At 43.4% G+C, this 20,118-nt stretch overlaps 1 protein-coding gene across 1 annotated transcript in view; it reads left to right on the plus strand.

The window, feature by feature from the left end:
• Positions 1-20,118, plus strand: part of ARID1B (AT-rich interaction domain 1B) — a 353,857-nt gene that overhangs the window by 264,665 nt on the left and 69,074 nt on the right. Inside the window, exon 6 of the mRNA XM_081093953.1 lies at positions 16,086-16,175. Coding sequence (XP_080950079.1) covers positions 16,086-16,175 — 90 coding nt within the window. The remainder of the gene's footprint in view (positions 1-16,085; positions 16,176-20,118) is intronic.

Consider the following 20,118-nt stretch of genomic DNA (forward strand, 5'->3'; position numbering starts at 1 on the left):
ATATTTGTGTGTTACAGAAAACAGGAATTGCAGATCTTTTCCACATGGTGCCTCGCAGCACTTAAGAAAGCAGCGGTGTGTTTGGTCCTTTAGGGAGACGCCCTTGCAGCTCTGCATGGTTCAGTTACCAGTTATTAGCGCCTTCCCCTAAAGTCCAGGCCAGGATCCGGGTTGTAGAAACTCAGTCCTGTGGCTGTGAATGTTCTGCGGTTTCTACGGGGCAGGTTCCTTGCGTTTGAAGCAGCTGCTCTTCCCTTTGGAGGTGCCTCCTGGCCCAAGCCAGGTTTTTCTGATCGTTGGGGGATGAGCATTGCTTCTTTTTTTCAAAAGCAGAAATCTTTTGGTTCTTCCACTTCAACAAATTTCAAATGAAGCCTTTTCTGCTTCTCCTTCCCCCACGTTCAGGAATCAGAGATCATTGGGATTTTCTCCAAATGCCCATTCCCAGTGGCTTTGCTACTCTCTTAGTTAAAACTGAGTTATGCAGATCAGTTTACGCTCCCTCTCATTTCGTTCCCTTTATTCGGTCTTTTGCCCATGGACATACAGGGTCTGTGTTGCCGAGGCTACATTCTGTGCCTTATAAGACGAGCAGCGACTGATGTGTTTCTTGGTCACCCCAGCAGACCAGGCCCACTTCCCCTTTCTTTTTCTACGCTGTTCACTGAAGAAGCATTTCAGATGCCCTGCTTACTGTTCGTTTTCATTTCTGGAGCTGAGTGGACTGCCGCTACTCTGAACTTGTGATTAACTGAACAGGGTGGCTGTCGACTCAGCCATGGGATGCCGCTGTTGCAGTGCTGTGGCGTTGACCTGCTGTATGCAAAAGCTTGTTGAACAGATTTCAGCATAGAAGTAAAAGTTTCCAAAATCATGGGGAAAATGGTGATAAAATAAATAGTACTTACAGTCAAGATGTTCCCACTGTTGATTTCAGGAACTTGCGATCTGTGCTGCGGTATTCCTAAAGGGGGTAAGCAGCAGTGGTGAGCGGAACAAAACCCTTACAGAGAGTGTTGGTACTGCCCTGTGTTCTGATAATCCTGGTGCCAGGATTATGATGATGTGTTGATTGATTATAGCCGTTAAGTCTCTTACTAATCAGTTTCATCACTTAGTTTCAATTCACACACTTGCACCTTTGATTTCTCTTCCATAACAGGGTGATATGGGTTGTCATTGACTAATGAAGAACAGAATTGGTTTCGGCATGAGACAAACGGAATGCCGACACGAATCCTAAAATGCATTAATCTTTAATAATCCACATCTGCATGTTTATAAATTATATAACTGGGGATGTTAATGTTGATATTCTCCCTTCTAAACAGAAAGTGACATAGGAGTTTGTACTTGCAAACTATATTAAATGCATATAGCTGAATGCCAAGAGTGACCTTGCCAAGGGTGCCAAATGTATTAATTCACTGGATTAATACATTTGGCATTTTTTGAAAAGCAGCATGTGGCCCATTTGCTATCGGATAAATGAGGTGATTTCCTGAGGAAGGCCAACTAACTCAAATTGCCCACTTTGTTCCTTTCTGAACTTACTGTTCTCTTTCACTAATTCAGCAGGTACTGAATGCATATGTTGCTGCATGCATGTTCCTAGGAACTGGGGGAAACACACTAAACATAAGTGGCAAAGGGCACGGTCCTCAGGGAGCTTGCATTCTCATGAGAAAGACAGGAAATAAGCAAATAAGCATATAATTTACTGTCAGGTTTTATTTGGGGGTGGTGAGGGAGAATCAGGTTGCTTCTTTAGTTAGCAGTGATTAGGGCAGGTGTCTTTTAAAAATTGATCTTTGTAATCTTTTTTGTTAATCCTCACCTGAGGATTTTTTTCCTCCCTTGATTTTTAGAGAGCATGGAAGGGAGGGGAGAGACAGAGAGAGAAACATCGATGTGAGAGAGACATACTAATTGGTTGCCTCCCGCACATGCCCCAACTGGGGCCAGGGATCAAGTCTTCAACCGAGATATGTGCCCTTGACCGGGTTTGAACCGTGGCCCTTCAGTCCACGGTCCAACACTAACCACTGAGCAAAACCGGCGAGGGCAGAAATTGATATTTGAACTATGGTTTCAGTGAATGAAGGCCAAAAGCATGCCATGTGACCGTCTGGCAGAGCAAAGAACAAGTACCAAGGCCTGAATGAGTCATGTGGTTGGTATGTGGGCAGAGGACACCCAGGATGTCCCTGGGGCTGGAGTGTGGAGGGGAGGGGGAGCTGGGGACACATCACTAGGCAGTTAGATTAGAGGCGACTAAAGCCAGCTTCTTTAGGCCCTTGTGCGAGATGATTAGGAGTCAGTGTTTATTTTACGTGTGATGGGGCGCCGCTGGGAGGTAGAAGGCAGGGAATGGTATGGTCCAGTTTAGGCTTTAAAAGGACATTCTGGCTGCTGAGTGCAGAGTATACACTCAGGAGCCAGAGAGGAAGCAGGGAGAGTGGCTGGGAGGCTCCTGCGGTCCCTAGGGGAGGGAGGGCTGGGCGTGGCTAGATGTGTGAGTAGCAGTAGTGGCAAAAAGTTTTTGGTTCAAGAAATTGGTAAATGGTTGGTCTGTACAGTGGAAGACAAAGGAAGGAGCAAGTTTGGGAAGGGGAAATCCAGAATTTGGTTTTGAACATGTTACATTGAGATGCTTGTCGTGCATGTGAAGGGAGATTTGAATAGGCAGCGGGGTCTGGACTCGGGATGTGTAGGCTGGAGAAGTAGGTCTGAGTCATTAGAGTTCCCGAGGGGACCACCTAGGCACCCAGCCTGTTTCACAGTCACCTGGAGGGCTTGGGACAGCCCAGGTGGCTGGGCCCCAAACCTAGTTTCTGATTCAGTGGGTTTGGGATGGAGCTGGAGAATTTGCATTTGCAGCAAGTTCCTGGAAGCTGGAGAGAAGCCGCTGGTCTGGGAACTCCTGACCCAGGGAATGAGTGAGGTCAGGCTTCTCAGCGCTGGCTACACAGAACGTCCTGGGGAAAGGCTGGAGCTGGGCTCGCCCGGGGATGCCGACCACCGGGTCTGACCGGGAGGGACACAGCGCCATCCTCTTCCCAGCATTCCCTCCAGCTTAACATTATAGCCAAGGTCGGAAGCCAAGAATTCTGAGGGCTGCGCTCTCGGACCCCAGAGACATAGAGATCATGAGCAGCCAGTGGTGTGTGGGTTCTGGAAGCCATGCCAAGAAGAGGTTTCTAGGTTTGGAGAGACACCGTGTCCAGTACTGCCTCACACTGCCCTCCTGCCCTGAGGGCGTGTTTGAAAGGAAGTTAATATTCCCAGTTATAATCATGTGTGAGTTCATAGAAGAGTTTAGGGACAAATAGCTTTTTTTTTTTTTTTTTTTTTACTTTCTATAAATAAGTTGTGACTCAGTTGAAATCATAATGTCATAATGTCACAGGAAAAAAATTTCTGTGATAAAATAACTTTCACAGTCTTGGGCCTAACTCAGTAATAGAATCCCATATTTTCACCATTATTTTTTTCAGTTCATTTCACACAAAATCTAAGAATCATATTAAATTCTACTTGAAAAAAGGCAAGAATGTTCTTAGAGATCTGAACCTCGTGTGTAGTTTTTCTATGTTATATCATTGCTTTCTGACTCTTTTTAAAAGTTGTTTTATGCCAAGGATTTAGAAGTCTACAGTTTTATCACAAAAATGCGCTCAATATTTTGTGTAATTATAAATGAGTAAATTTTTAAACCATTTAAAAAATAGCATATTATTTTAGCACCTAAATTGGCAATTCCATATCTAAACAGAAAATATAAAGAAGCCACGTTGCCTGTAATGCCAGGAGGCAAATTTGTTGGTCCCACATTTATATACACTGTCCTTATTGTCCTCAAATTGCATTATTTAATTCCCAAGTGGACAAGGGTACGTGTTCAGTATTCCCTTCAACACTGCCGCCCATCCCCCGTGTCAGATCTCCATTCCTGCATCCAATCCCCGCTGCCTGAAACATCTGCCCGCCCCTCCCAGCCTGGCAAACTCCCCCTTAGTTCTCAAGACCAAACTCCACTGTCTTTCCCATGATCCCTCCGAGTCCCAGAGAGCCCAGCTGTCCCCCATGGTTCAGTACCCCGCCCGGGAGACGCTGGGGGCAGCGAGCATGCTTCCTTTTCATGCCCGGTGCCAAGAACAGTACCTGGCAAGTAAGTGGTGCTTAATGAATGTTGGCCAAATTGAAGAGCTCACAGTTCTCTTGGAATAAACCAGAATTCAAGAAAAGAGAGTTCTAACATTGATTACTTCTATAACCTTTCCTCCTGTGGGCTCTGCCATCATGTTTCACAATTTATGGGGCCACTCTATTTCCTCCCCCTTGAAGGAGATTTCACTGAGAGATTACTTTACTTCCTTTCCCCTTAAAACCAGGACCTGAAATCATGGTCCTGAGATCTGTTCATTTAACCAGGTACCTTCGTATGTAGTCCCACCCTGATTCCCATCCTTCACACACACAAACTGCCACACAAATGTTGTCACAAAATTCTGTAATTATTTACTATCCAAAATTTTTATGACCTCATTATTTTTAAAAATGTCTATTAATAAGTAACTCTATCTTCAGAGAAAATGGTCACTTGAGAACAGATTGACTGGAGAGTTTTGTCATCACCCAACTGACGTTCCCACTTTCCAAGTCGCCGGTGTCAGCATTGGCTGGATGGAGGGGGGTCGAATCTTAGCCAGGACTGGACTCTGGATTAGAGCAGCACATGAATAACTAGTGGCCCGGTGTACGGATTCATGCACATTGAAAGGAAATTAATTAGAAGAAATATTTTAATACTGCTATTCACCCTTTCTCTATAATAGAAGTGTCAGAGATGAAAGAAAATTAGTAAAATGTATATGAAAATAATATATAAATTGATTAATAAACAATAACATGATGTAACAACAACAAAGACATGATATAAAACAACAAAAACATGATATAAAAACAACATTGGTAAAAACAATGACTGATAAATTGATTAAACTTATTCTAATATCTACCTGTATACCACATTAAGAATAAAAACACTGCCCTAGCTGGTTTGGCTCAGTGGATAGAGCGTTGGCCTGTGGACTGAAGAGTCCCAGGTTTGATTCCAGTCAAGGGCACATGCTCAGGTTGCAGGCTCAATCCCCAGTAAGGGGCGTGCAGGAGGCAGCAGATCTATGATTCTCTCTCATCACTGATGCTTCTGTCTCTCTCTCCCTCTCCCTTTCTCTCTGCAAGCAATAAAAATATTTTTTAAAAAAAGAATAAAAACACTTGCAGAGTGCTTGACTAATTTCCCTTGTGATGAAGTATTTACAACTTTAACGTCACACACTCTTGTAACTGGAGAGAAAGCAACATATAACTGACCATGTCCGAAAACAGGTTCAGGTAGGAATATTCCCACTCTGTCTAGAGTTTGTCCTTGTGATTTATTAATAGTCATCGCAAATGCCGGCATCACGGGAAACTGTCTTCGAATTAATTTAAATGGGAGGCCAGTGTCAGATGGGGACAAATCAATTCTTGGAATCAGAACAACCTCTCCCTCTGCAGATCCTGTTAATACTTCAGCTTTGAGAAACACATGCGTACGATTGGCGCCAGCGAGAGCTTTATATGTATTGCACATGCGTGAGTCAACGTTTATTTTTAAATTGCCAGTGCGCGTCATATGTACCAGCCAGTCGGATGGTCGGTCACTTAGCCTTGTGTGTGTGTGTATGTGTGTGTGTATGTGTGTGTGTGTGTGTATACATATATATATATATATTTATATATATAGGCTCCAGGTATTTGACAGTGACCAGTCGAAGATAAAAGCACCTGTTCATGAGAAAGATCCTTGCTGAACGTTTACTTAACATCTGAAATAAAAGAATTGATGGAGAATACACGAGGCACGTCTGCACCCTGCACTCTCAGAGCCCCACTCAGTCCCCATGGGGCTGAGCTCAGCCCCTGCCCCTCCGCAGTCTGCGCCACAAGTGTAGCTTTGCCCAGCCAGGCCCTGTCCCTGCTGTACTTTTTCCTGAAGGGACACACCCTGTGAGCATCGCCGCTGCCTCCCGCCTTGGCCGCCCAAGTGCCCTTAAGTAAAAGATAATACAGCAATGTAAGAGTTGGTTGTGTCCTGAGAAGCTGGACACTCCGTGTGAAGCCTCAGGTCTGTGCCTCAATGCTGTAGCTTTCTGACTCTTACTTTTTAAAAGTTGTTTTATGCCAAGGATTTAGAAGTCTACAGTTTTATCACACAAAAAAGTGCTCAATATTTTGTGTAATTATAAATTTGTAAATTTTTAAACCATTTAAAAAATAGCATATTATTTTAGCACCTAAATTGGCAATTCCATATCTAAATAGGAAATATAAAGAAGCCACGTTGCCTGTAATGCCAGGAGGCAAATTTGTTGGTCCCACATGTTTATACACTGTCCTTATTGTCCTCAAATTGCATTATTTAGTTCCCAAGCCGCGTATCTTCTCCTCCCTCCTCGCATCCAGAAGCAGCATCAACTGCCCGCGGACTGGCCGTGTGGCCACCTCCAGTGGGAAAGCGAGGGCCCTGGGCCCCACAGCCACGTGGCACTTCTCTGCGTGTTTCCGTTGTAGATGCGGAATGACTCCGAGCAAGTGAGCACCAGTGTGTGGCGTTTCATAGCTGCTCACACTCACAGTAAAGAGTTATCATGACATATTGGGACCCAGAATGACAAGAGAGGAGGGAGGCGAGTGAAACTTCCTTTAAAGGAAAGAACACGCCTGGGTTGAAAGAGGCCGGTCTCCACCAGGCGTGCGGAGCAGCAGCGAAGTGCAAGCAGGGAGCAGGCGGCGCCACATCTGATCTTCCTCCTGGGGGCCAGGTGGACAGATTGGCAACCCTGTTCGCAGCTTTTCCCCTCTCCCCTTTGTACCGTAAGAGCTGCTAATCGGATCCATGCTGCTGCGACTGCGGTTAGTTATTAGCAGAATAAAAGCAGATTTCTTCAAAAGAACGGGTGGGGAAACGACTATACAAAATTGCAAGGTTGTTAGAATCTTAAATGCACAGCAGTCGGCTTTTCCCCTTATTCTGAATTATACGATGAATACAGTCTTTCATCTGTCACTATGCCCATGTGTTCAGAAGGCAGCCAAATATTAAGCTCCTCAAACAAAAAAGGAATCTTAGAAAGAGGAAAAATATTGAGGAGGAATAAGAATAGGTTAGAGTGGGATAAAATTAGGTTTTGTTTTTATTAATTTGTCCTTGTGAGAGAAATATAAACTGCCTGCTCTCTGTGGAGTGCCCTCCCCCCGGCCCTCGCCTCAGAGCCGGGATCAGAGCAGGGTTCGCTGGAAGCTGTGCCGAGCCCGCCGCCCTCCCTGGCGGGCGTGAGCTGCTCTGTCCAGCACACTGCACTGCCGCCACCCACGGGCAGAGTCTGTGCGCCAGAGGCCGCCGTGGCTCACCTGCGCTGTAAAGCTGTTGGAGATGGTGTGGATTTACCCCACACCACAGAGCTGCCGGGGAGCAGAGAACGGCAGGTGATGGAGCTGGGAAGAGGGCGGCGGCCAGGTGGAGCCGCCTGCTTCAGGCCGCCCCGCCTGTAGGCGGGATGGAATCAGACCCAAGGCTTCCTTCCCTCCCGGCCGGGCGGTCCGGTCCACACTGCAAATGCGGTCTTTTCAGGCGGAGAACGCCGTATGTCAATGTTGTTGGACTCTGGTTTTTCCTGAATCAGAGCTTGTGGTGACCTCAGCAGTGCACCCAAAACTGGTTTCCTTGAGTCCCTGACTCAGCTGTTGGAGCCTGAGTGAGAGCCTTTTCACTTTCCTGCCTCGATTTCTCCGTAGAAGGGGTCTACCCCAGAGGCCTCGAATGAGTTTTAGGGAATCCGACCATTACACTGACTTCCATATGAAATGTTAGGTAGCTTTCGTTTATATGATTCATAAAAGAGGGCAATTGGGAAAATGCTGGCTTGAATCCATTGGGCTAAATGAAATAATGATGTATTATAACTAGTTGGTCTTTGCAATAAAAACAAAGTACTGGCAGTGCAGGCCCTGTGAAGGCGTGGTTCTTCCATAGAGCGACCACATTCGCTTTTGTTTCTACCCCTCTGTGGTGGACTCTAGCAGGGAGATTAACAAAGAGACTCCAAGCCCTGGACTGCAGCGGCGGGCGGGGGAGGGGGGGGGGTCGAAAAGGTTGATCCGCAGGTGCAGGTGCATGACTAGAGGGAAGATAGGTGCCTCCTGGATAGGTTCTGCCTCGTGCGGGGCATCGTGGGAATTTCCTCACTGTCGTGGTGGCTAGGCAGCATACGAGTCAGACACGCCTCTGCAGCCCTGGCTTATCGGTATTTTTAAGACCCAATGGCACATCAGCAAACCGCTTATAAACATCAATTGGTTGCCTCCCATGTGTGCCCTGACCAGGGATGGGGGAGTGTGTCAGGTTTATGCGTCATTATTCTTAAGCAATACCATTTGATGTTTATTTGACTTCATGAGCAAGTATCCCTGAATGTTTCTTTACTGACATCATCCTTCAGAATAGGAGGCAGCAACTACAACCTTTGGGCCAAATCCAGCTTGCCACCTATTTTTGTAAATAAAGTTTTATTCGTGCTGTTTTGTTTACATATTGTGTATGACTGCTTTTGCACCACAGCAGCTGAGTTGAATTAGTTGTAACAGAGAACATATGGCCTGCGAAGCTTAAAATATTTACTATCTGGCAATTTACAGAAAGAGTTGGCCTATTCCAGATCTAAAATAATAAGGTAAAACTACGTAATTACTGATAACTTATAAAGGTTTAATTAGCTATCAGTCCGGTCATGGTTTCGTAGATCTGTACCTGTTAGTACTCACTGCCCCACCCTCTTGCTCTATGAAGTGTACCAAACTAGAATATATCCATGTCTCAGTTCATCCACTAAATTAGGCATTACTGGATGTGTACTAATTTACCAACAATATACATAATAGCCTGTTTACGCCCAATTCTGTTATATACCAAAATCCCAATGTTTTTTACTAAAGATATTCAGTTTGATTATCTTGATTCAGTTCTTAAAAGCTATTTTTAGTTAGAAAATTTTTCCTCAAAACCTATCATAGTGCAAAAATTAAAAACATTAGAAAACAAAACCCAACAGTACATTAAGAAAATAAGGCACCACAGCTAAGTGAGATTTATTCCAGGAATGCAAGGTTGGTTCAATATAAATAACTCCATTAGTATTTTATACTATATAAATAGTCTTAAGGGAAAATATTATTACCTTTAATAAAATTCAGTACCCAATTATGATTACATCTCAAGGAAGTACAGTGGGGCCTTGACTTACGAGTTTAATTCGTTCCGAGACCGAGCTCATTAAGGAGCTCGTTAACTCAAAGTACTCTGTCAACTCAATGCAAAAAATCGGCGGAGAGACAGCTGGTATCTCAAAAAACTCGTTAGTCGGGACACTCGTAAGTCAAGGCCCCACTGTAGCAGTGAAGTGATACTTGTCACCATAGTAAAGTATATGTGCTTTAGTTTTAAAGGTAATGGAAAATTATTAGATTTCCACTACGATACAAAGAAGGCAAGATGATCACTATCTCCCCTACTATGCAACACTGTTCTAGAGATGTTGGCTAGTGCAGCTAGACAGGGGAGCTCTCAAAGGCATACAAATGGCACAGAAGAGATAAAACTGCCTTTATTTACAGATGTATAATAGTAAACCCAGGAAACTACAGAGAATTAATGATAAATTTAATCGGAACTAAAAATCCAGTGCAGTGGCAGCAAGACATAAAATTAACGTAGAAAAAACAATATCATTCCTCTATACAGGCAATAAGCACTTAAAAGACATACTAGTAGAGAAAATCCTATTTATAATGGCAACAAAGATTAAATGCTTAGGAATAAACAACATAAAATGTGCAAAACTTTTGTGCACCTGAAAGAAACCAAAGAAGACTTAACAGTCGGCCTGCAGACTGAAGGGTCCCAGATTCAATTCCGGCCAAGCGCACATGCCTGGATTGCGGGCTTGATCCCCAGTAAGGGGGCGTGCAGGGGGCGGCCGCTCAATGATTCTCTCATCATGTTTCTATCGCTTTCTCTCCCTCTCCCTTCCTCTCTGAAATCAATAAAGATATATTTTTTTTAAAAATTGGAAATCACCTAAGTGCCGTCCATAGTAGAGTGGTTGGACAGACTGTGGAACACTAGCACAAAGGCGTGTGTAGACCTACATAAAAGTGAAGAGACTGTTATAAACTGATAGGAAATATTTCCCAGGATGTGCTGTGCTGCTAAGTGAAAAAAGCAAAGCCCCAAGGTAGCTAAGATTTGCTATCCTTTATGGAAGGAAGAAGATAATGTCAGAGAAGATGCAGGTATCTTCTCATTTATACAAAAAAATATATAGTGGGAGGGGAACCCAAAAACTAAGGAGAATGGTTATTTATAGAGGGCAGGTGGCAAAGGGGTGGAAAGAAGGAGAAATGGGAGCAGCAGATAGCAGGGATGAGGGGTAAATAACTCTTCTGCATATGCCTCTTTGTAGGATGCTGACTTTTAGGCCCATAGAAGTATTTCACATATCCCCAAAATATCAAAGCAGATCCAATTCGGATGTAGAGGGAACTCAGAATGGAATACAAGCCCTACTAACTGGCTCTGTGGTTTTACAAAGATATAGGTTAGTAATTCTGAAAGTACTTTGTATGTATATTAAAATTTAATAAACTGATTTAGATAATGAGAATTGGGATTTTTACCATTGGAGAAAGGAGTTATAAATAAGGAAAAGGACAAGGCTAAAATGTATTTTCTATTTTTGGGTTGGAATTAGAGGAATTTGAATAAGCTCATGGTTTCATACACACAATACACAATTAAATACTGAATTTCCGAGGTGTGTATGTGCAGGTTAGTGTGCATACAAATATTTCCTATCTGTTCATTGAGAGGGTCTAACACCCCAGAAAAATGAGCAGACATGGTGCCCGGTCTTCGTCTCTGAAGCCATTCTCCGTACAGAGAACCATGGCTCCCAGGAAAAGTGGCTGATTCCAGGGTTGGGGCTGGGAAGATAGAAAATGGGCCTGGAGCAGCTTGTGATTCCATGAAATAAAGATTCCAATGGCCAGAGCTGGAACAATTTGAGCAACAAAGTAATGTCAATGTTGGATTTGAATCCATAGAATAAAATAAACGTCCATGAGTTTATTAGTTTTTTGTTCTTGTGATATTACCATGAATTAATTTATCCTCTTAAAGCAATACCCATTAATTCCGCCATAGTTTCCATGGCCAGGAGTTTAGGCACAGCTTAGCTGGGCCCTCTGCTCAGGGTCTCAGGAGGCTGCAGTGTTGGATGGTCCGTGTCCCACCTGGAGGCTCAGCTCGGGAGGATCTGCCTCCAGTCTCTCAGATTATTGGAGGAATTCATTTCCTGTGCTTGTGAGGCCCTCGGGTTCTGCAGGCTGCCCGTCCTTGCCACGTGGCTCAGCTCACTTCATGGAAACCTGCTCTTCGAGGCCATCCGGAGCATGCCGGCGCAGCACAGGCCTGTGTCCTCCTGTAAAGTCAGGCCTACCTGGATCCTCTCCCTGTTGACTATTTCAGAGCCATCCGATTCAGGACTTTACCCCTGCAGAATCCCATTAGCCTCCATACGATTTAGGGGTGATATTTTATCACTTTTGTTATTTCTTTGCTTAGAAGCCAGGTCACAGGTTCTGCCCTCAGTCAAGAGTGTGGCTCCCTGGCAGTCGTCCTGTAGTGTGCCTGGCACAGTGAGTTCCATGGATGGAAGCAGCCTAGTAAACACACACACAGATGGGCAAGAGGAGAGTTCTTCCTTGCAGCAGACTCCTGTTAGTAAATGTGGAAGGAAAGAGGGAAGGAAAGGGTCGCCATTGGCAAACACCGTGGTGATGACTATGCAGACAAGACTCTCCAATGGATGAAAAAGTTAGTGGGTGCAAGTTTGAGGGGACACAGGGTTTGCATCGCCCTTGAGATACTTACCGTCTACAAAGGGCAAAATAGTGACTTGACATCGGAGGAACTTGGTAGGCACCAACTTTACCAAGTAGTGAAGGTAAACATCACCAGAAATGACACGTGAGAATGTCTTGAACCCCTGGACAAATGAAGTGAGGATCTGAGGGTGAGAATATGTGATCAGTGCTCTTCAAAAATGTCAAGGTCATAAAAGGAAAGACTGGTCTTTAACGACTGTAGGAGACTTAAAAAGAACTCAGTGCAATGTGAGATCCTGGAGAGGAAAAAAGACAGTAAGTGGGAAATTGGTGAAATTCAAATAGGTCTTTAGTTAACAATATTGCACCATGCTAAGTTCCTTGTGGTAGTTATTTGATTATTATATACGATGAGAACACTAGGGGAGTTAAGGGATATAAGAGAACTTTTTGTCCTAGTTTTATAACTTCTAAGTCTAAAAAAATTAAAAATAAAAGATTTTTTTAATAAAAATTCATAGCATAACGTGTTGAGAGTCAAATGTGAAAGTCAGCAAAAAGTACAAATTCGGCTGACTTATTGATGTTTCATTCTTAGTCTGAGCAAAATCTTGCACACTATTGTATATGCATGGTCATTGGAGAATGGGAAAAACTATTTTTATTGAAAAACCATAGGCCCTAGCCAGTTTGGCTCAGTGGATAGAATGAAGGGTCCTGGGTTCAATTTCAATCAATGGTACATACCTCAGTTGCAGACTGGATCCCCAGCCCTGGTTGGGGTGTGTAGGAGGCAACCCGTCACAATGTCTCTCTCTCACGTTGGTGTTTCTCTCTCTCTGCCTCTCCCCTTCCCTTCCACTTTCTCCGAAAATCAATGCAAAAAATGTTCTCAGGTGAGGATTAGCAAAAAATAAAATAAAAAGTCATAGGATAGCCTGGCTGGTATGGCTCAGTGGTTGAGTGTCAACCTATGAACCAGGAGGTCACCATTCAATTCCCAGTTGGGGCACATGCCCAGGTTGCAGGTTCGATCCCCAGTGTGGGGTGTGCAGGAGGCAGCCAATCAGTGATTCTCATCATTAATGTTTCTATCTCTCCCGCTCTCCTTTCTTCTTTGAAATCAATAAAAAGTACATTTTTAAAAAATCATAGTATGGACTTCTGCTGAGAATCAAAAGTAAATAGTCATTGGAGAATAAATACCTAAGTGTAAAGTGGTAGAATTTACTCCAACTCATAGCATGGGTTTTTCCAGTTGTAATTTTTTCCCCATTGTGCTTAACATCTTTATAGACATAGACAAGGGGAAACATGGACTTTCACTAAAACTATTTTAATGTTAAAGCCTACTTATAAGTTAGTTTGTTCACTGTGCATTCTCTTTTAAAATAATTACCAAACCTTTATTTTACTTATGCCAAAAATACGTCATAAAAATCCATGGTTCTGAAGGTGTTTAGTTAATTCGGTTGGTGCAAAGGGTTTGGAATTGTCTTCTTCACGTGGAAATTGGACACAAATGCATCTTCAGCATCGTGATTCTCAAAGGTCTTCTGATTCAGCATCTGCTCTAACTGGCCTATCCCTGGGCTTAAAGGAGAATGAAGGCATTTCTTAGTAACTATGACACTGTGATGGGAAAATGGGGGTACAGGCAAATGGGGAATTTAAAACGGCTTGGGCAAACCCGTTTTTACCATGAAGAGTTCGTGTCTGTTTCTTTAAAGGATGGATTTAGTACATAAATTATCTCATGGCTTTAAACAGCTATGTCTTAGCGCCAGCCAACCAATAGCACTGCGTGGGTGTGGCAGGATTTTATGAATTCATGATGGTTTCAAACAGCCTTTTTTCTTTTTAGTTGAATTGCCTGTAAGAGCAGTGCCCTGGGCATGCATCGTGTAGGTGGTGGTGTCCTCTGTTAACGGAGAATTGCAGTTTGTTTTCACTGTTGTGAGTCTGTGCATCCAGCCGTGCAGAAACAGTCATTGTGATGTGAGCACTTGTCCTCGGGGAGCCGATTCCCCGGTGACGTTTTGGAAGTCAGGATTTGGCTGCAGAGTGCTTTAAATGTCTAAATGGACTTTGGATTGGGGCCTTGGGGTAGTGCATAGGAAAGCCGTGACCCACAGCAACTGCTGTGTACCTGTAGCCAAGTTGGTGACCAGTGTTTCCCCTCGAAGTTGTTTCGTCCAGAACGTGAAGTGTTTACATTTGATTAGTTGGTATTCATGCTAATTTACTCCGCCTGTCTGAGGCAGTGTCTGTGCTGCTTGTCTGGTCTTTCATCCTTCAGCTGTGGCTCTGACTTAGGAGGAGCGCCTCCTAGTGGTGACTGGAAATTCAAGTCTTGGTTTTCACTTTATCTGAAGACGGGAGTGGCAGCTGACCCCAGGAAGGCTCAGAAATGCATTCATAAGTTTTACATTCTTTTCTAAAAGTGAGACGCCGAAACTCCCAAAAACAATGAGAATTTTTATGATTATATTTTAACAACTATTTCTAGCTTGTCTGGGTGGAAAATCATTTTCCCGCCTCTCTGGCTGCCACAGATGCAACCGTTTCTAGAACTAGTAATGCGTGACGTCCTCAGAGACTCAGAACTCGCTCTTGCTGGTCTGGACTCGCTGCCAGGCCAAGCAGATGCCGTGGTGCCAACACGGAAGGTTGTCGTTCAGTGTGAAACACCAGGGTCATTGGTGGGGATCACAGTACATTAATTTCCTTCTCTGCGCAACTGTGGTTCTCAGCTCTGTCCAAAGTGGAGGAGGCGGTCCTGTGGTGTCAGAGCCGCTATTTGTTTGATCTAATAGGCTCGAGTCTCCATACCAGGGAGATAGTTATGTATATTTTTGTCTTTCCAATTTGTTTTAGCAAAGGGAGGGGCTAGAACAAAGATGGCGAACCTTTTGAACTCGGCATGTCAGCATTTTGAAAAACCCTAACTTAACTCTGGTGCCGTGTCACATATAGAAATTTTTTGATATTTGCAACCATAGTAAAACAAAGATTTATATTTTTGATATTTATTTTATATATTTAAATGCCATTAACAAAGAAAAATCAACCAAAAAAATGAGTTCGCGTGTCACCTCTGACACGTGTGTCATAGGTTCGCCATCACTGGGCTAGAAGATAAAATAGCATGCCTTGAGGTCTGTGCTAAGTTGAACTGCATTTTTTATTCTATATTTTTATTTTAGAAATACATCTAAACCTCTGAGCCAGAGAGTTGAGATCATCAAGTACCTGTGATGAATCTTAAATTTCAAAACCTGTCTCTGCCTTCACATGATTCATTGTCTCTCCTTAATTAATAAATAAGAAGCATCTTTTCCTTTGATTCAGATTAAGGGTATTAAATAACCCATATTTGTTATGCTAATGGAGGGATTAAAGGAGTAAAAGACATTCCTCTGTCTAGGAGCTTACCTTATAGTTTGAGAAGACAAACTGGACACACGTTAGGTACATGGAAACCAAATAGATGTGATTGCTTTATTAGCAATAAAGATCAAGAGAGATGCAGATGCTATCTCCTTCTTTGGTGATAACATATACTATATTTTGTAGTCCTGTTATTATGTTTTTTAATGGAGATCTCCTAAGTTTATGTTAAATCTCTGATTAGTTACAAAGGGTTTTTACACATCAGTTACTATTACAACATTGAATAAATATTAACAACGAGAAACTGTGGGCCGCCATCACGCCTGCCCACTTAGAGACCAGATTAAACTCAGGAGGATGCGTTTAGTTCGCCAGTCTTGGATTTTGTGAAAAGCAGTGAAGAAGGGTGTGCCAGGAAATTTCAGCTACTCATTTGATTTGCTCTGAGTTTGGGAACTCATCCAGTAAAAATTGAACTTTTCTGGAGATCATTTACTAAATATGTTTATGCATCTTTCCTCTTCATTTTACACACCAAAAAAAGTGTGAAATATTATGCTTTTTGAGCTCTTTTTCTATGCAGGGGGTCGTGCCTTTTGTGATAATAAAGATTAAATAAAAATGTAACTGTGCCTTGGTGTTGCACAATTGCATCATTAATGCAAAGGGTTCCTCATCCCTCTTCCCCTCCTGTTTTGCAGGCAGTCAGATGCCCCCCCAGCCTCCTGGGAGCCAGTCAGAATCCAGTTCCCATCCTGCCCTGAGCCAGTCACCAATGCCACAGGAAAGAGGTGAGTCTTCAGTTTATGTTGGCCATATTTCTCATTGTGAGTATATGGGGCTTCTACAAATTTGCTTACCCATTCATATCCTTGTAAATAATTTTAAAGGATGTTGTTTCCTCATCAGATGAACGAAACAAATAAGAACCTTACATGTAACAACAAATATGGGGGGAAAGGATGCTTTCTTGCAAATTGGGTGACATTTTACCAGAGTACTGTTCAAGATTCAAAGCATATATATGTCTGCATAGCAGCCCGAAGCGGTTTATACATAACTCTAGTCCGATATTTGACTTAGCTGTGTAAAAATGACCATTAACGATTCAATTTGGATAGTGGTTCTAACGAGTAAAATGTTAGTGAGGGTGTTTACCTGATTTGATCAATATTTGTTCCATGACATTTAATACTAAAAGTTTAAACACCCAGTAAGACCTTGTGTTAAAAATTACCGGATCTTAGAACTGGAACATCTTGAAAGATCAGGGAGTCCATCACCTCCACTTACAGAGAAGAAAGTAGGGCCTTAGAGGTTCTTCCCTGTGACTTCCTCTTTCTCAGAGGCTAGTTGGAGCCAGAGCCAGAGGAAAGGACTTTCCTGCAGCCCTTGAGCATTCAAGTTTTCTTACACGCAAACCCTTTGACCCTCAGCTCAGGTCTGATGTTGACCTCCAGGTGTCACTGCCTCTGGCCTTCATTTGTTGACATCTGGGTATTTTCTTCCCTCCGGTAGCCAAGCGACTTTGGTTGGTGGTGGTGCAGTGATTTTAATCCACATTAGTGGAGATGGGTTCACAAGCCTACAGCACCATCCGTGCTGGGCCAGATTACTGCGCTGCTGGGAGTCAGGCTAGCCCCTCCCCCCACAGGAGGTGCCACCCTCCTGCAGGTCCCCTCCCTCTCACACTTGCCCCAAGGCAAGTCGGTAGCTTGGTAGCTAATATTTAAAGGTTCCTGACCCCTAATGTTTATAATTATTTCTATATGAGTTATATATGACTTGCTACTGGTTAGAATTATAAGGTTCAGTTATTTTACAGGTTAAAAACTCAGTAGCATGTTGCTTAGAAAGTAATGCCAGTGAAAAGATGGCTTAGCCTTACCTACACATCATTTGTGTTGAAATGACTGTTTAGTAGGAATACAATGAAATTTAGATTTTCTAATACCTTTACATATTTAACATTTTTGTTATCATCTAATGCAGGGGTCCTCAAACTTTTTAAACAGGGGGCCAGTTCACTGTCCCTCAGACCGTTGGAGGGCCGGACTGTAGTTTAAAAAAAAAAACTATGAACAAATTCCTATGCACATATCTTATTTTGAAGTAAAAAAACAAAATGGGAACAAATACAATATTTGTATTTGCATGTGGCCCGCGGGCCGTAGTTTGAAGACCCCTGATCTAATATATAGTTAATACTTTCATTTACTTATCAAGTTACTACAGTATGTTTTAGTGATGGGATCGTTGATGGATGGTTTCCAAACTTTAGGGTGCGTAAGGAGCGCCTGGAGAGCACGTTGAAATAGGTTGTTAGGCCACACCCAGATGCCACTTTCTGTGGGTCTGAGGTGGGACACTTAACATCTGCATTTCTGGCGAGTTCCAGGTGTTGCCGATGCTGCCGATCCGAGGACCCTACTTTGAGGCCACTGCTTCCTAACGCCACTATAATGAGTTTCATAAGGGTGCAATGTGTGCATTTGTTGCTCTAAACTTCCCTCTGTGGCTCCTATAAATCATTCTTGTAGCTCATCCTCTCTGTTGCCGGTTTGTGTGACTTCCTTGTGGAGCTGGCCATCCGGGAGATGTTACAGAAGTTCACAGGAAGCACTGAAGGCCAAGCGAGGGGATCCTCCCCACGCTCCTTTCCGTGGCTGTGGTCTGCAGCTGCTTTGTGGTCCTGGGTCAGGAAGGAGGGAAAAGGACTAGAGAAATTATCGCACTGAGGTTGCTCAGGCCAGACCTGAGCTGAGACAAAGATATTTGTTATTTCACTTAATCCGTACTGAAACATCATTGCCACTGGGAGAATCCTCCTTCTTTTGCAAGCATTAAAGGATAAGAGGTACCTTATTTGAAAGCACTACAATTCTAACCTTTATCTCTACCAATTAAAAAGGGGGAAACCCTCCAAGATCCTCCAACAACGTCTTTCCCAACCCCTTCCAAATGACATGTGTTTAAGAAATTTGAAAATGTACAAAACCAGATGTTAAGGACGAAACAACAATGAGGAATCATAGTTAAATTAAGCTTTTAACTCGAATATATTATCAAGGCAAACTCTAGGATTTTCCTCTGATGTCACTGTATAGAAACTACTGGGTTGATATGTCTGCTACTGTTTCCCTCTGATTTTCTTTATTTTGTGTAGAGTGGTTTTGCTAACTGATAATCCTATATAATTAAAGCCTAATATGCTAAGTGTCCGGTCGTCTGTTCAACCAATCAAAGCGTAATATGCTAATGATATGCTAAGGCTGCTCAACCTCTCACTGTGACATGCACTGACCACCAGGGGGCAGATGCTTTGACTGAGAGGTTAGCTTGCTACTGGGGTCTGGCCGAACACGCCCTAGAGCCCTCCCACAGTCCCTCCCCGCTGGCCAACCTCCCACGTCATCCCCAGTCCTGATTGTGCATCAGTGGGGTCCCTCAGCCTGGCCTGTCCCCTCTTGCAATCCGGGACCCCTCGGGGAACATCAGAGAGCCCGGTTTCAGCCCGATCCCACAGGCCAGGCCGAGGGACCCCACTGGTGCACGAATTTGTGCTCTGGGCCTCTAGTGAATACATAACAATGTGGGTAGTTAGAATGACCATTTCCTTCAATTAGCAAATATCCTATATAATAAAAGTGCAGTATGCAAATTGTCCCCTCAACCAGGAGTTCGACCAAGGGGTGGGGCCAGCCAGGGGAAGGGAGGGAGGCCCCAGCTGGCGGTGGCAGGCAGCCGGGGGAAGGGAGGGAGTATCCAGCCAGCAGCTGCTAGGGACCCTATCAGTGCACGAATTTTGTGCACTGGGCCTCTAGTGAATTTTATAATTTGCTAAATCTGACTTTACTTTCATGAGCATGTTCACCAAACGTTCTCTGAAAGACTGTGTTGGAGACATGTGCCTCTTGCTGGTTGGACAGCCCCCGCTGAAGGGAAACTCCATATTTCAGAATGACTCTTGGGTGATGCTTGTCCATTTAGGAGTTAAATTTTCTTAAAAACTGGGTAGTAAGCTGTACATCCAAAACTAATGCAGAATGCTGTTGAATGTAGGCTGTAATTAGGGGGGTGGAGGGGTGGCAAACAGGATTATTGCATTTCCATATGTATTTTAAATAAATAAATTTTTTTTTCACAGCCCTGACTGGTTTGGCTCAGTGGATAGAGCGTCGGCCTGCGGACTGAAAGGTCCCAGGGTTAATTCCAGTCAAGGGCATGTACCTTGGTTGTGGGCACATCCCCAGTGTGGGGTTTGTAGGAGGCAGCTGATCGATGTTTCTCTCTCATCGATGTTTCCAACTCTCTATCCCTCTCCCTTCTTCTCTGTAAAAAATCAATAAAATATATTAAAAAAAATTTTTTTCACAGTGGAAAAAAATGCTGGGCAGCAAGAATTTTTTAAAATGGCTTTGTTATTTGTTAAAATCCAGGAAGAAATGTTAGCTCCTAATGACATTTGATCAGATGTTTTAATGGTAAATGGCAGTCATTTTAATGCTTTGATACAATAATAAAAACATTTTTCTTGCTTGTTTTTACCATCATATGTACCAACAGTATGTATAGTACAAAGTAGATCTAGGAAAACACTTGCTAGGCTATTCCCCATTAATTTATAGCTTTACAATTAATATATCATGCTCCTCACCCCCCAATTAGGAAAATGATGAAAGAAGCAGAGAGGAAAAAATACATTGGTGAGTAGTTAGCATCTTACAAAAAAAT

The sequence above is a fragment of the Myotis nattereri genome (assembly GCF_964212035.1).
Source record: "Myotis nattereri genome assembly, chromosome: 6".
Lineage (NCBI taxonomy): Eukaryota > Metazoa > Chordata > Mammalia > Chiroptera > Vespertilionidae > Myotis > Myotis nattereri.